The sequence below is a fragment of the Accipiter gentilis genome, chromosome 14 (genome assembly GCF_929443795.1).
Source record: "Accipiter gentilis chromosome 14, bAccGen1.1, whole genome shotgun sequence".
Classification (NCBI taxonomy): Eukaryota; Metazoa; Chordata; class Aves; order Accipitriformes; family Accipitridae; genus Astur; species Astur gentilis.
Window position 1 is genome coordinate 31,769,760 of NC_064893.1, and position 17,406 is coordinate 31,787,165.

A 17,406-nucleotide genomic window follows, 5' to 3' on the forward strand; every position below is an offset into this window, starting at 1 on the left:
CGCGTCCTTGGATTGTTGGGGAGGAAGAAATAGCCTTACTAGAAGGCACTTGTTCCCAGCCTAGGAACTGCAACATTTCTGAGTGGAATCCTGAGTTTGCTGAGAATTAAATTGTAGAAAAAGGCCCTGAACAACCTGATGAAATTGAAACCTTTGAAATTGGTCCTGCTTGCTGCTGAAGGTGGGATTGGAGACGCCCAAAGGTCTCTTCCAGTCTGAATTTATCTGTGATTCTAACAGGGGCTCCCAGCACGTGCATCCATCCAGCAAGAGCAGAAACATCTGGGAACAGCTGCCATCAGGCTATTCTCTTTCTGTGGAGGGAAGGCACAGTCTCCAAAGACAGAGATGGTTCAGCCAGTTGCAACACTTGGATCTAAATGGCACGTTAATGTGAACAGCCCAGCTCTTGCTAATGCAGGTTAATATTTTTAGTTCCACTAAGATCTCAAGTGTGACCTGCTATTCCAGAGGCCTGGGAGACCTTCTGCTCTGCCCCAGGTCACCCCCTGCCATCAGCAAAGGAAACCTGGGATCTGCAGAGCAACACCCCATGATACCTGAGACTCCCTGTTCCCATTAGCTGTGACATTCACTGGCATAACTGACGTGTTCCTGACCTTTAGATGCGTTTTGGTATGGTTTCAAGGTTGCCTAAACTCTTCCCCCTTATTTTTACACAGGCATAAATTTCACGGCAGACACTGATTAATCACAGATCTACAAATACTCATTCTGCTATTGTAGCTGAGTGCGTTGAGAAATAATTGCCTAAGCCGCCACATGGCTGTTTGATTCGTAATGGAAGGATTCATGATAAATGGTCCACTATCAGAGTGCAAACCAAGAGATGGTGACTCAGATTCTGCAGTGGAGGGCAACAGTGGGGAAAGACATATGTGCTTTAATGGGTCTCACATGTCTGCTGTCATTGCTTTGGTCCTTGAGGAAAGCATCTGATACTGTCCATCAATCGGGTTATACTTTTTCTTGAAAAGCTGGCTTGTAGGGTACAGGAAAACGGGGTAGGATTTGAGCAAAGCTAATTCTTTTGGAACCACGCCTGCCTGAGATTGAAAACAGATGGGACTTTCAGCGGGTTGTTTGTTGGTTTTGTTGGGTTTTTTTCTTTTATTCATGACATCAAGTCTGGAACGCTTATTGTTAAAATATCGCTGTGGCCAGCATCATCTCCCCTCAAAGCACGGCTGAGCCGGTATCTGCTTCCTATGTTTTCTCCCAGGCATCCTTGCTGAGCTGGCTGATGAAAAACCATATTGTACAGAGGGTTGGTAGCACACCTATTATTAAGCTTGCCTGAAACTTCCTGTTATACTCTGTCCACTTCTGCTGTCAGCCTGGAGAACAAGCTGGATCCTATCCCTTTTACAGCAAAATCCTTAGTTACGTTCCAACCCTATAAACACTGCCGCTGGGAACAATCCATGAATTAGAAAGGTTTCACCTTTGGTTCCTATTCTCCAATGATGCAAATAATTCCTATACTTCAAATAGCCACGCTCACACTCTCTCCCCATGCACACATGTATTTACACACATGCACATAATATATCATGACGCCTGGCATGAAAAATCCAATCCCAATTTAGCAAGACACTTTGGAAGAGTCAGATCTCAGTCTTCCCATCTCACCTTGAGCATGGAGCACTAAGAGTCAAAAAACGAAACAAAACTTCTTTGATTGAATAAACCACACAGATTTGCAATACACAGAAGGGGAGCAAATAAGGACTGCTAGAGTGTCACTGTGATGGGCTCCAGCTGCCAGGAAAACACATGAGGCTCCTTTCATCCCAGAGTGCCACACAGCTTGGAGGGAAGGTCATTACTTTGTTTGGATCCATCATCTTCCCCCCATTGCAATTTCCAGATGCTTTATAGCATGCGAGCACCACCATCGCTCCCACAAACACCCTGCTGCCCCAGCTCTCACCTTGCACTTCATCCGTTCATCTTCAGCAAAGGTTTGGATAACAGAAAAACTTGACCAGCACCCTCAATCCAAGCAAAGGGCCAGATCCTACTCTCTGCTCCAGGAATCTCAGCAGACATAAATACAGCAGGCCAGCTGCCTTCTGCTTCAAGCCATCCTACAGACCCCGATCTCCTCCCACCCTAAGGTTCTTGGATGTAAAGGGAATCAGAAGCACAGCTGGGCTCTTCCTATGCTCCAGGGGTTCAGGGTCAGGAGAAAACATACAGGACATCAGTAGGAGGAGACCTCAGCATTAACTAACCAAAATCAGTACTGGAACCAGCTGTTTTCAAATGAAGCCGGGGTAGTCTTGCAAAGCTGGATCATAAAACAGTAGAAGCCTCATCCTACTCCTTGCTAAGTGTCTGGTACTCTCCTCTACTGGAAACACAGCGCTTGGGTCAGAGGAGCCAATAAATCAGCTCTTACGCACATCACCTTCAGCAACAAACAAGGCTCATTTGTACTCACAGCTGTTCCAGAGAACGGAGCCCGTTGAAGGCATGTTGCTGGATGGTCTGAATTTCGTTTTTATAAAGGTAGCTTTCAAAAGGAGAGAAAGAAAAAAAGCATTAGGCTAACTGACCAGCAGTTGTGTTTTAAGACGACACAGGAAACAACTATGAACCTCAACCCAAAGCAGAGCTTGCCGATTCGATTCAAGGGCAACATTTTATAGCTGTGACATGAACATCCAGAAATTCTGAGGACAGAAAATACATCCTTGACTGGCAAACATTAGAAGCCGGTTGTTAAATTTCAAAGAGGTTAAGAAATTACTGAGCTACCAACTCACAGGTACTTCAGGTTCTCCAGATCTTCAAAGGATCTTCTCAGAATTTGCTTTATCTGATTATTGTTCAGCAGCCTGTTCAAATCAAGAAAGAAAAACACAACTGGTGAATTCAGCACGTGTGAGACTTGTGGTATTTCTGTTCCTGGATACCCACTAAAAAATCCTGAGCTCGTGTTTCACAGAGTTTAAGATTTAAAGGGGTTAGCAGATGAAAGACCAGCTAAGTCAATGAGAAGGCTTCTTGCCCAGAGGGGCCAAGCGCTTCCAATACGTACAATGTTCAAAGACTTTTCTTTACCTTTTGCCACAGCATTTTTCACCCCAAAGTTACAATTTTGGCCAGGAAAGGGATGAGGGGAAGGGAGACAGGCAGAAGGAAGTGGAGGGGAGGGAGAAATTAAATCATTGCTGCCAGTCTTGTACAACCACAACAGGTTTTGAAGATGCATAGTTGTGTTCAACAACGTGTGACCAGGGGCGTGCAGAGCCAGTTTTTAAAAGCACAAATGCAGTTTAAAATACCAGTTCACAGTGGAGTTATAGGAGTTATAAAATGGTAACGCTTTGTTCTAATCACTTTGTATACAAATATGTGCACATGACAAATAAATAAATACAGATCTGGCTCCTGAGGCTATTCAGAGACAGCCTCTTTCGATCTAGAGAGCCTTTTGCCAGATTTTAATACAAAACCTATGGACAACATCTTATTGGCAAGCAATCTCCGACTTGTATGTGCAGTTGCCATGACTGTGCATGCAAATGATGGCCCGTGCCAATGACCAGAAACACAGCTCAACCTTGTAATAACCATGCTGTGTGCAACAGCGGTAACCACGCAGCTGAACGCTACAAAAACCTCTTCTGCAACCACTGCCAAGCCCAACACCGAGAAAACGAAATAAATCACTTATAAATAGCTCTTTAATATACGACGTTTAACTATTCATCGTGGCTGCCCAACCGCACTCCTATGGGTCTTTCGCCGTGGGATCCCACTGATGTTCAGATCTGGCAAACCTCACTGCAGCCACAGAGCTGGTGGGGCTTATAGCTGAATATCGCAGAGCAAGGATTTCAGTGGCTACACTCATTTTTAAAATTCTTAAATGGAGATGTGGATGGAAAGGAGAGCTGCGACTGTGTACTGCAAAGATTTGTTTTTCTAGTGTTGTAGGAAAAACTGCTATTCCCTCTGCAAGCGGCCAGACCTTACAATGTGGGGTCAAATTCAATACGTGCATTGGATGTAAATTTTCTATTTTATAAGCTCCTCTTTGTGGTAGCTACGCTCCTCACGAATGATCTGCCACCAGACAGCAGGTGAGAAGACAGTTCAGCACTTTCCTAGCAGTCCCAGAAGCCTGATCTTCTGCTCCCCTTTGCTGGAGAAAATAGGGTAGGCAGCGCATCAGTCAGCCTCTGGCACTACAAGCAAAGGTCCCTTCCTGGGAAGAACAGTTTGTACAGGTAAAGGATAGAGAGAAAAGATGAAGAGGTGGGGAGAAATGGAAGAAGACGTGTGGGAAAAGAAGATGAAGATAAAATCAAATGCCTTGGGGATGCAAAGATAAAAGGTGTCAGAAACACACACGTGTTACGGCAGCTTCGCAACTTACCGCCAGGCACCTGAGTCACACCAGCTTTCCACCAGCTTGTTCTCAGGTGGAGTATTACATTAAGGGTCCAAAAAGCACTTCAGAAACTCGAGTGCAAAGAAACCTTCAGAAGTCAGAACAAGAAGGGGTTGAGAAAAATCTCAATACCCTTGAGATTTGACCATCCTCTCTTGATTAGCTACCCTGCTACCATGGATGTGGGTACCACTATCAAACCCCACATTGCCAGCGTTGTGGACAAGCAGCCCGAAGAGGTTAAGGCAGAAAGTTGCTGCAAAGTTTCTGCACAGCTGGAAGCAATGGCTCGATACACACGGCTGAGGTTAAACAACCCGATTTCACTCATAAGGATGCAAAAATGATGTCAAGTCCTTGGAACACACGATCCTGCTTTGACAGCCAGATATGCTGAGTGGAAATACAGCCCCTGAACACCAACCCAAAGGTTTATTTGATGATTGAACACCCAAGGACTGGAAATAACTGCTTGAGAGCAGCACAGGAGAGGGCTTTTGTCTATTTACCCACAGGACAAAGACAACACAGGCACCAACCGTGCACGCTTCCTTCCCTGCCCTCTATCAGCACGCTTTCATCTTCAGCCAGAGGAGGATGAAGGCAGCTTGTTCTCTGTTATCTGATCCTTGGCCCCACTTCTGAGGACGCTAGATGGGCTGATAGACGGGTGCCAGCTCCGACATCATTCCCATGGACATGAGCACCCGTCCCCTGCCACGCAGCTGGCACCAGCCACCCGTTTCACAGCGGGCACGAGACAACGACCAGGCGAGCAGGTCCTGGAGGTAGGGTCATGCCAACAGCCTCACGCACCACGATGGTCTGGACTCCTTCTCTGACCCTTTAAGGCAATGAGTTTGGACGAGGACTGAAGTCCAGGGGGGGATTTCAAATTGCAACCTGTTGTCTGACTGCATTTTGGTGCTATTTAAAAGCATTAACCTAGTGCGTTTTGTCGTCTGGGCTCTTTAGGACAGTTCAAGGGGGTGTAATCAGTGATGCAAGCCAAACAAGACAAATTCTGGAAGTTCAGATGGCATGCAGTACACAGGCCTCTTATCTCATCGTCTGACACTTAAAAATTTGTTCATTGCCTGCTTAAAGGTTAAAATGCGTATGGAAGAAGCCATCTCTGTTTCCTGCCTCAGGATTCCCCATTGTAATAGAAGGATATGTCCTGGAAAAGACTCAAAAGTGAGATAATTTATGAAGTCCACCATAGTCTACATATTCCAAAATGCTGCTTTCAGAGAAATCCATAGACAAGACAGCACATCTGGCTTCTTGAAAGACTTTAGATGGCTTGTGCACAGCTGTCTACTCCTCGACTTCTGTGCAATTCACTCCGGCAGAGGAGTGTGCAAAATCCTGCCATGACCTGGATATTGATACTATCAAACAGCAAACTGCCCAAATTCCTGCTAATGTTAAAGAGGATTGAAAGCTAAGACCTACTGCTAACCATATATGCTGGCAATAAATGCTCTGGCAGACAGAAGCTGGAAAGATCATTATTGATGCACATCTTAAGTATACCCTGTAGCAAAACAAGCTAAATTAAAAGTATCAGAAGTACGTTTCCTGGAGTTTATCAAAAGATAGCAAAACGATGTGGCATTCCCCTTTGTGCCAGCTGGTGAACTGGGCTCCAAATGAGTAGGTGGACTCAATCATACAGGTTTTATTCCTGAGAATTTCTTCTGGGAGGTTTGATATATACAAGCACCATGAGATCTGGCCCAGATTGAGTAAGAGAACACTTTACATTCAGTTTCCTTTAGGTTTTATGTCCCGACCACCCCTCCCTTCTCCTTCCCCACCCTCTCTCCGGGTTGCCAAGCACAGGCTTAAGTTGCATTAAATGAGTCGTTTTCGGATTTGAAGAATGTATCAAATGATGTGACAGTACAGAATTCAGACTCAAACCGTGTACTCTTTCTTCTCTTCGTTTGACAAACCACATGCTACAGTCGTTGTGACACAACAGCTATTTTTTTCCTCCCCCCATTAATAGAAATCATCACATACTGTATTTAAAGGGGGAGAAAATGTGAGTTTAATATTCAGCCATGCATTCTCCCTTGTTGACAGAATGATCTGGAATAGCCATTCCCCACATTTGAGGGAGAAACTTCTATTCTGAGATCCAAGCAAGCTCCAACATCCCGTCCTTGCTGACAGGAACACATTCTCTCAAGAGCTACTAGAGGGTTCAAGACATAGCCTCCACGTTACTCCTGTCATTCACCCTGAAACCCTTATAAACGGCATCTAAAGGAGAGCTGCAGCGTTCACCAGAAGTGCCCTTTGCTCTCACCTAAGCAGAAAGAGGAATATGATGTGAGCAACAACATTGACAGGGCAAACGTACAAGCAGAAGCACATACCATGATGGGGTCTCCGCAGAGTCCCTATTCTCTAGGGTGCCCATGCTACAAGGAGAACAAAATACATACTGGGGAAGTTAAGAAATAGTGCTTTGGTCCCAGGGCTGGACATTTCTATAGACAATGCTGGACAGACTCAAGTAGCAGCAACCATTTGGTTGTGATGGCTTTGGTTTGAAAATACAGCAATCAACCAGTTGGGTCAACATGGCAGGGTGCTGATCTCCTGTGGAAACACGTAAGGGGACAGTCATGCAAGGGGTGTCGTCATCCATCCCCACCCAAAGATGACCTAAAGGAGCAAAGACTGGAAAGCAATGAGATGCTATGCCTCACCACGGGCTCGCCATGTGTTTGCTCTCTTCCACAGTCCACCACCTGCTGTGAGCTAATGGTGGGTTAAGTGATGCGGCTGGCGTTGGCAAGCTCAAGCGAAACAGCTGTTGAGGAGCTGTGGGTATTTTGTGGATGGCATACAAGAGTTTTTTCCTCTCCCTCTCCCTGCTACCCTGTTGGTTGTTTTTTTTACTGAGGGGACATATTAAGAGTTTAAAAATACACAGAGGAGATCCTGACAGCAACATCTGCATGGGAACTGAGAAGAGGCAATAGGAAGGGATGAGGAAACCTTTACAAGTCTTAAGAAGTTTAGTCCACGAGGACTTCTTCAATGCACACAACATTGCAGACGGCTGACAAGCAAGCTCCCAGTGGTGCAGCATTTAGGATAATTGCTTATTACCTGTGGTGCTGTATCAGGAGTCCTCAGTCAGACACATATAATGACTGTATCTCTTCCACAGACAAACAGGGCTCTTGTTTTTAATTTTAAAGTAGTGCTCTGTAATTTATCAAATCTCCGCACCAGGGAAGGAAAAGAAGAGAGCAGAGGCAGGGGAAGGGTTTAACTGTTGAAAAGCCCCACTGGACATTCATGGCAGGCTCCTCTTCTGTCAGTCTCACAGCCCACGTCCCTCCATCCAACGTGGGTGACAAAGATTTCCTTATCAGGGTGGTTTATAAACTGTCAAACTTGGATATAGTACAGCCATCCTGCCCAAAAGGAGATGCAGAACAGAAGCTTCATCAGAATCTGCTGCCCTTCCTCTGTCAGGCCAAAGCATTGTAGGAAAAGGCTCTTTTAAAAGCACTTATTTGCTTAAGGAACACTTATTTAAGTCCCATGGCAGAAAGCTGCAAGCTCAGAGCTCTGCATATGGAACCTGAACTACGCTGTCCTCCAAACCTCTCACTTCAAATATTCTGGCCAAACTTTCCCAGCAAGTCTCTCAGGGATTTTAAAGGATTTATTCTCTTTATCACTTGAAGACCTATACGAGTCCTCAGGCAAAAGTTTAGCATCTAAGAAACATCAGCAAATTCTTTAGCTCTTGTCAGTTTTGATGTGGGAATTGGAAAAACAAAAGTTCCTGGAGAGAAATTTGCTTTAAGAGTGCGAGGTCTGACATTCTTTCATTCAGTTATCAAGCTCTTCATCCGTGGGAGTTAACTACTACAAGTGTGAGAATAACTGATTTTTCCAGTTTGCTGGCCAAACCAGGAAATCCAACCAAGCATATGAAGTACTATCTAAATGGAAAGGTTTCATCTGCAAAACCAGTTGATTTTCAGAATTCAAATATAAAAATGCAGTATTTGTTAGAGCAGTGTTTCACCTAGTCCAGTATTCCAGCTCTGATGATGGCCGTAGGACACTATTTAGGGAGAGCAGGGGAGTCTGCACCCCATCTGTGCAAAACACATTCCTCTAACTGCCCCAGCATCCGTAATCATGAGATTAGGGATGTTAGGGGGAACATTCATGCCTATTGCCTTTAGGATCTGTTCAGGGGATTGCTGTCATCATGTCCCTGTGCAGGAGGGTGTGGAGACAGAAAGCAAAAAGAATGGGACAAATTCATGGAGCATGAACAGGTATTGTAAAGAGACAGGTCTTTCCACCTCAGGCAGGCTGTGTATCTATATCTAGCTTTAAACAGAGTGGCAGGAGTCAGAAAGACAGAAGCAGAAGTCTTGCAGATGGCAGGGACCTGCCTAGACCAAGACACTGGCAGGGCAGAAACTGGGATCTCTTACAAGGCTCCGCAGGTTGGGTGGAGCATCTCTCCAAGTGAAGGCCTGCCAGCATCCTTAGTTTCCCCAGGGTTCGGCTGAAACTAGCCTGGCGGTCCTGCCGAGCTGTCTGCCAAACATCTGTCTGCATCTCACAGAGATGACATAATTTGGAACGGTTTGTTTTCTCGACTCAGGAGAGCTTCAGGGGTGGAAGAGCAGGTCTGGAGATCAAGATGCCTCAGTAGAGCTTTGTGATAAGGTAAAACCCTACGGACTCAGACTCTATTTTCTCTCTAGATTTTTTACTCACATTTATCACCCCATCTGACCCTATCTCAAGTGACAGAAATCCATCCAAAGTATCCTTTCTCTCTATTAGTTTTGGTAATTAAGTACCACGTGGTGCTGTTTGAGAGACTAATATGGGCTGTTCTTGTGGTCTGAATGAACAGCATCATTGGCAATAAAGTTTTCTACCAGTCCACTAGTTGACCACCAGTCCTGTGAGCAGGAGCCTGGGCCATGACCAGGGTACTTTGAAGCATCCTGCAGTCATGGGTCAGCCAATCAGTCCCCCCCACACAGTGGAACGATCTTTAGCAAATGCCAATTTTTAAAAGATAGCTACTGAACAGGGCTCTATGATAAAAGTCCTGCTGTATTTCCACACTTCCTACAACTTTTTACAACTGACTGAATTCCTTATTGCCCAGGTCTTCCTTCTTTCAGCGTTGCCATCTTTATAGGATCAGGGACTTCAGATCTTTCAAGGTCAGACAGAAAAAAACGATCTGGACATTCTCTTGCCATTTGGGACCATGAATGTACGAACCCAGGAAATCTGAGCATGTCTGTTGTGCAGTGGAGGTTCCCAAGCTAGCTGGTTTGCTTCACAGAGAGATTCGAGCTTGGACCTGGAAATCTTATAGCTGTTAGCGCCATGTTACGGCTCGAATAATCAGATCTGAGTCTCAACAGGCCAATTACATCCAGCACAACACTGTGCTGACACAGCTTCTGTTCCTGATTTGGGAGCTGGTTTGTTTTCAACTTCTTGGCAACACAGTGCAGATGTACTCATATCTATCTTCAAACCCTCAGCCTTACAGCGGCAAGAAGCAGCAAAGGCTCCCACTATTTCCTTTGAGAAACTTGTTAGTGCAGTAGTAGATCAGATTGACATGAGTGTGCCTGCTCTGGCTGGGATGCAAGACTGAAGGAACTGCTTTCTGCTCCCATTCCTAGCTGCAGTAGGATAGTTGTAGGCATTTATTCTAGGGCAAGGCGTAGGGACAAGACAGCATCTGGAAGGATGCACTCTCACTTCAGTCAATGTCATGTAGAGCAACTAATGTGGTTTATGCATTTGAGGAGGTCATAGAAAGGACAAAGATCTTAATGCATCCCTCCGCTATCTTGATCCCAAGCCAGAACTGTTTTTACAGGCTACTCTAAAGCCATACCTGCTGAAACATCCTCAGGCAGTGACCATACGCATTAGGATTTTTAATTTTTTTTTTAAAAGACAAGTTAATTGCCAAAATGCAAGTTATTAAATTGCACATTTAATTAAAAAGGATAAGAAACATGATCCAGGGTAGAACAGAGAGAATTTTAAAGCTTTAGCTGGATATGCACAACTTGGCTGAAATAACTAAAAGACCAAAGCCATCTTTAAGCCATTATGGGGGATAGTACTGACACAAGCAATAAGTGGATAAATTCACTGCAGGATCACCGAGTGGAACTTACAGCGTGTTGAGGTTCTTCAGCCTCCTGAAGGCTCCAGGTTGTATCTCCTTGATGTGGTTGAAACGTAAATCTCTGAAAGCAGAAAATGCAATCAGTGCACTCGTGATATAAACAAACCATTAGCAATCAGCATCATCCAGGGAGGAAGGGAGGAGGGCTCCTAGGAGAGTCTATCGTACCAGGCCTACATGAACTGGAGAAATGGAGACAAAGACCAGGGAAGGGAGTGGAGAAGGAGTGGGGATGATGACTGGGGTCTACTGTTGTCTGCAAAGTCAGCCAAAAGCCAGAGCAAGCCTACGTTTACATAATTCATTTTAATTTTATGGAGAACTAAAGACTGAAAGGACTCAAGTGATCGTTTCCATGAACACCGGACAAGGTCTGCTGCTCAACACCCCAAGTTCACATGCAATTACACTTGCATCTCATACTGATTTGTAGAGGAATGTGTAGCATCATGTGGGCCCATTTTTTAGCTCACTAGCAAAATTATCTTTACCCTAAAATGGTTAAACCTGATTAAATAACCTCATATTATAAGCATTTCACATTCTGCTCCGCAATGCTCCAAGACTCAGAACAGCTTATCGCTGCCTTCATTTCAAATTTGTGCCAACTTCAATTACAATTAGTGGAGTCCAGGGGATTCTGGCAAATTTCAAGGGCTGTCCATGTAACGACATTGACTTGGAGCCCTAAAACATGGGGTTTTGATTGCTAATGAGATAATAAAATAAGAGCTAAGTGGTTTAACCTGGTTAACCAAGTAGAAACACTTCTATAGGGAATGTGCATTGATTTGGCACCTTCCAGCCTATTATAACAAATCACAAAAGACTGACAAATGTTTTTTGCTGCTAGTTTCTATCCAAAGCACAACAGTGAAGTTGCTTTTTTTTTTTTCTCCCACACTGCCTGATCTATCACATTTAGAGAATACACAGCTATTTCTTGGTTTAAGACAGCCTTTTAAGGGCATTTGCTTTAAGACAAAACAACACATGAACATGCTGAATTGCCTGTCATTCTGGTGGTAAGTTACAGAGCATTTGGAGGCAGAGTTTAAAGAAAGAATTCTAGAAATAGCTAGAAGTTTAACACTTATTTTTAGAACAGGCATCAACAAGAATCGCAGCTGTTATAAAATTAAGATTAGAAAGAGGTGCATTCATTGCAGGTGGCTGTAAACTTGAACTGACAGTGAGTATCCGAGGGGGCTGAAACATCTTTGAGCAAGTACTGGAGAAGAGGATACACAGTAAGTAAAGATGATTTAATCTTCAGATGTAATGTTTCTTTAGCTGAACAGTTTGCCAAACTAGTTATTTTACGTTAAAAAATTCCCACTAAATTTTCTTACTTTTTAGGCAGAGTATGCATGGTATTTTTACTTAACTCAGGTTACACTGAAATAATTAAATCTCTGCCTTGTTACCCCTTTGTTATCACTGAATGCAACAGAACACACGCCAGCGGAACGCTGTCTTTTCTGTTGTGTGTTTTCCTGCCTAACTTTGCAACTTTGCATAAAGGAATGAAAAGACTAATGAAGTGAGAAGTCTCTCCCCTTTCTTAGTGGCAAGTACTGCACAGAGAAGAGTTAGAGGGCAGGAAGGAACACAGCTTCAATATTTCAAAAAAAGTGTTGGAATTGTAATTTACAAGCACCATTTGTCCAGTGCAAACTGCGGTCCCAAAGGATGACCCTTTGGAATTGCAGTTTTTAACAGTAACTTTACCTTTGACATTTTCTGGAGTGTTTGACTTTACTTGCATTGCTTCAAATGCGCGTTTCTTGCTCTTCTTGTTGGAAGGTGTTACATATCCCTCTTCCCTGCTGATGTGAATTTGAGGATATCTGTATGGATTTTTCAAGGCAACGGCTGACACCATAAAGCCAAATACAATTAAACATTGGCAAAGGTGATAACACAACACACTGACTATTCTCCGCAGCCTCATTAAAAGGAAAGGAGGAAAGACTAGATCATGAAAAAAGGTGAAGAAATGCAAACTTGATTTATACACTGTAACGCACAGACACCAACTCTGTCTGCCCCAGGGGGCTGTAAAAAGCTGTGTAATTAGTCCAGGCAGCTGGCTACAGGTAATAGGGAACATAACAAATAAATGGAAGAAATACACAGGGGTCAGGGCTGAAGCTGTTGATGCTCATGGAAGGCAGCGGGAAGCAGGCAGTGAAGTGTAAAATACCACTTTGGGTCACAGGCTGCAGGTGGAAAAAAAAAAATCAGACTATTCTCATGAACAAAGATAACTGCAATTCTTCACACCCCAGCATTCACACAAAAGCACACAGCTTCCACAGCTGACACAAAAAGCAAACCCCAGAACCTCAGGTGCCTTAAAACCCAGAAAAATAAAAACCACAAGCTCCTCCACTCCCAGGGTTGCTTTCAGTATCGGTTGCTTGCCGAAAACAACTCCTTGGAAGTGGTGCTGTGGAAGTTTGCACCTGGTTTCCAGCTTCCTAAGCAAGTCTGACCTCCCAGGCGGCAGGTTTCTTCACCTGCGAGAGCAATAAAGCAAACCTGGGCTGCAAAACCTGGCAGGAGTGACCCTGTGTCACTAACATGTCTCACGGCTGTCACTTGGCTGAACCATCTCTCAGTAGTGCTCCTGCTAAGCACATGGATGGAGAAACGCCTCCTCATAGCTCCCACTGATGAGCAAGCAATGGGGGTCTGGTTTCATGCAGGAACTTTTCCCCTACACCACCCCCAAGGAGCATATAATAAAACTTAGTTTATTATTTTAATGAAATATCTTTGATTTTTCTTCTCTTTTCTGTTACAGATAAGACCTTCAAATGAGCCCCTGGACCCCAGCTGCCTTGCTCTCCTTTGGAAAGCTCACTCTTCGGTTTGCTCTGCATCACATGAAGGCAACAGCTTTCTCCACAGACAAAAAGGGGAACTGAAACAGTGCATGTCTACTCTGAGCACTTAATTTCAAGAAATGATGTGAATTAACTGGAGAGAATCCAGAGGAAAGCAATGGGAATGATCTGAAGTCTAGAAAACATGACAATGAAAAGAACTGAAACGGCTTATTTAGCCATAGGTACAATAACTATGTCAGAACATTGCTACAAATGGAAAAGGGCAAATAGTCACTGACTAAAACCATAGATCCAGATTTTCTTTTTAAAATATCGTAAATAGCAAGGCTAATAAAACACTCAGGTGGACTGCAGGTGAGACAGACATTAGCCACATGTGGTTTAGGTAGATGGATCCTGCCCTGGAGGCAGAAGGATGGACTCAACTATTCTGCTCCCTGTACCCAAGAGAGCAGTGAAAAGACGCTGGTGTGTATGTCCCTACACAGCAAAGAAAGTCCCTGGAGACACAGAGGAACGCACACCTTCCTCCTTACCGATACATTAAAATAAACCCAACATTTTGGCTCATCTATAGTGTTTTTTCTCCAGACCTTGCCTCAGCCTGAAGCTTAGCTGGTAATGAATGCCATGGAGGGCTGCACTGGGAAATTCCTGGCTTACATGTATTTGATTGAGAACATTCCCTACAGAGTTTGTCCCCTCTTACACAGAAACGCTTGTTTCTCTCTATTCCCAGGGCACTCGCTCTGGAAACTTTACGTTTCTTTTCACAAACAAGTGTGCTTTTTACGGGGACCCACCACACAGCTTCTCCCGTGCCAGCCCCTTCCAGCTGCTGTGCACACCAGCAGCTGGGCTCCCTCACTCCCACCTCCTTCTTTCCACCTTGGAATTTGCAAAATGGGGGCGAAAAATGTCTTTTGTGATTTGACCCTCCACCATGTTTCGAGGCCAACAGTCTGGGATTCCAAGATACCTTTCTGCAAGGAACAAAGGGGATATCTGCTGCTAGAGGATCCCAGATCCTTTTTTACCTTCACATACACAGTCCCTGGAGGCCTGAGACAGCAACTGTCCTGCATCATGCAATACTGATCCCTCCAGACAATACCAGCTTGACTGGCTCAGCAGAAGACCTCACCAAACCCTGGTGCCAAAGCACCATAGCTCTGACGGGAAACTGGGCTGGAATACATAGATAATCTAGGATCTGCTATTGAAATAACTCACCTTTTCTGACTCTGGGAACTCTTAACCCCATTGCAGAGGCTTACCAAGAATGCCAGAACTTGAAAACGGATGGGGAATCAGGTCTTTACAGAATGACACTTGAATCTTTCTGATCCTCTCAGCTGCTATCAGAACAATTGTTCCTGAAAGCATTGCGTTAAATAATTATCAGTGATTAGCATATAAAGCAATCAATGGCTTTTACAAGAAACTTCCACTTCTGTTTAATCTGTTTAGGCTTTTACAGAAACATGTATTACTATGTTAACTAAGCAGATAATTAGCTACAAGAGGTATTTTACTGCAGTTCCATGGAAATTACTGGGTTTGTTTCACTGAAGCATCTTTTGTGTTCAAAACCGTTGTGCACAGCAGTGATGCTGGCAGTTCTGGCCCATTTCACCCAGAACTGGTCGAGTAAGTGGCAGCCACCCAATCACTGTCAACAAAGAGACAGAGAATAAAGGTGGGTTTCCAAACAGAGATAAGACATTGAGGTTCCTTCCAGTGTTTCCTGGGGAAGGGAAGACGTGAAAGACATCCTAAACACAATTTTTAGGTCAAGTTTCCATATGTAAGAAGAGCCAGAACATTTATCAGAAAGATGCTTGTTTCTCTTACTTATCCACAGACCATCAGAGTCAGCTCTGCAGGTTCCCCCATCCTGCCAAACAGCTCCAGTCCTGGCAGGAAGGGAAAACAGCCTTGCTGAGATGGAAATGAAGTCTTCCAGATTCACTGTCATCAGCTCCCCAACTCAGGAATGTCCCTCTCGCACACGAGTCCCCAAATGGCTTTAATAAATGACAGCCTTCATCTCCGAATCCTTACATGGACAGCTGAGCATTGCCATCTCTGCTAGACAGATGAGGAGACCGCAGGGAGGCTCGGGCCTGGGGTTTTTTCCAAGTCCTGCCTATTTTGGGGCATACCAGCTTAAGACATCAAGATTTGACTGTTCAAAGAGGGAGGAGGAAGGAAAATATGTTCACCATGGAAATACTAGTAAATGAGATGATACGATCATGGTTGAAACACTGAAGAGCAAGCAGATGCAGAGAACCTCGTGCTGCAAAACAGGCTGTTATCTGTTGCGCTGCCACACTGCTTACATTTTGAAGTTTTAGGGACGGACATGCTAGCTTTTAATTAAGAAATTACCACAGGCATTTCTGAAACCAGCTTTTTAAGATTTCAGCTCCCACAAACAGGGGTTACCTTTTCAAAGGGGCTCCCTCTACATCAGCTGCGGCAAGATAGCAATTCAGCAGTCAATGTACCAAGCTGTTTTGATCCCACCTTTTCGGTGCACGTAAGCTGGCATCAATATTGCATTTCAGAGCCTGGCCCTGAAGGCAGTGCTAGGGCAGAAGGGGTCTGCTAGTGCTTCATCCCTGTGGAATCATTTCATCGCCTGCCACAGGGCATCCCTTTAGCTCTTGCCAGTAAAGGCAGAAGCAAGGAGTATCTCCGAAACATAGTTTCGGCCCTAGACACATATTCAAGTAGAGAGATTACACAGCAAACTGTTGACCTCCACAATCTTAGATAATTTGAGCTATTCTGTATTAACAGCTGGTATGGAGATTAGGATTCTGATCTTAATCAAACCAGCTAAGTCTATTCTTGGGCATTCATGTCAGCAACGAGCAGGACTCTCTTAACATAATGCATATTTCCTTTGTACCATCTATTCAAGATATTGCCCGCGTCAAATGAAGACAACTTTCCCTCCTGCTGAACTGTGTTCTGACCTGGATCTGGAAGGAGTAAAAGAACATTTCAGAGCGTAAAGATATATTTACCTTTTTCATAGAGTCTAAGAAGCAGTAGCACCATCTCAGCTTAAATTAACTGCTGGGGCATTCTTTAGTACCGAGTCCCATGTAGCCTAAGTGTCAGGTTTTTTCTTTTTTAAGACCATGACTGTTCAAGTCTTTACCCAGAATACACACACATTCTTTCACCAAAAAATGCTGACTTCTTCTTAAAGAGCACAGGAAAAAATCCTGGTATACCTATGGGGAGAAGGATGTGGGGAGGTCAATGAAAATGCAAATACTCAAGTGGGAACCAGATGATGAAGCATTGTGAAGTTCAGTGAAGACAGGATTTCTAAACCCTTGAGGTAGCTATAATCCCAAGAGTTAGGATGTTTTCATCAGAAGATGCTGGGATGTTTCTAGGAAGGAAAACATGTTTTAAATACCTTCCCTCCATATTTTTCTTCTGATGAAGGGACTTCTACAAACAGAACATTCAGAACACTCTGGTCACCTCTAAAAGATTTAATGAGGATTAAATACTACAGAGAAAGAAGTCAGAAAGAGATCACACCTGGCATATCCAGAATGCGTGGGTGTGCATTTAATGGCTGCATATAAGACTATCACACGCAGAGGAAATGAGTAATCCATTCTCCAACCCAAAGCGCACGACAGAGACCACAAAGGGAGCAGCATTTCCAAGAACTCATTTGCTCAGTAAACCTTTCCCCAACAAACGTGTAAAGTTCCTTCTCAAAACTATGCTTCTTAAGATAGACTAAGAGAGCTATACCCTGTCCTACTACAGCCTTCGCTACTGCAGTGTAATGACCTGCGGGAGGACGAAAGGAACCGAGCGGCCACCAAACACGCAGCACAACAACGATGGGAAACAAA

The 17,406-nt window shown here is 44.2% G+C and overlaps 1 protein-coding gene across 1 annotated transcript in view; it reads right to left on the reverse strand.

The window, feature by feature from the left end:
- LOC126045592 (peroxidasin homolog) overlaps nt 1-17,406 on the reverse strand; it is a 46,252-nt gene that overhangs the window by 25,100 nt on the left and 3,746 nt on the right. Inside the window, exons 2-4 of the mRNA XM_049816951.1 lie at nt 10,645-10,716; nt 2,793-2,864; nt 2,468-2,539 (exon numbers count right to left, since the gene is read on the reverse strand). Coding sequence (XP_049672908.1) covers nt 2,468-2,539; nt 2,793-2,864; nt 10,645-10,716 — 216 coding nt within the window. The remainder of the gene's footprint in view (nt 1-2,467; nt 2,540-2,792; nt 2,865-10,644; nt 10,717-17,406) is intronic.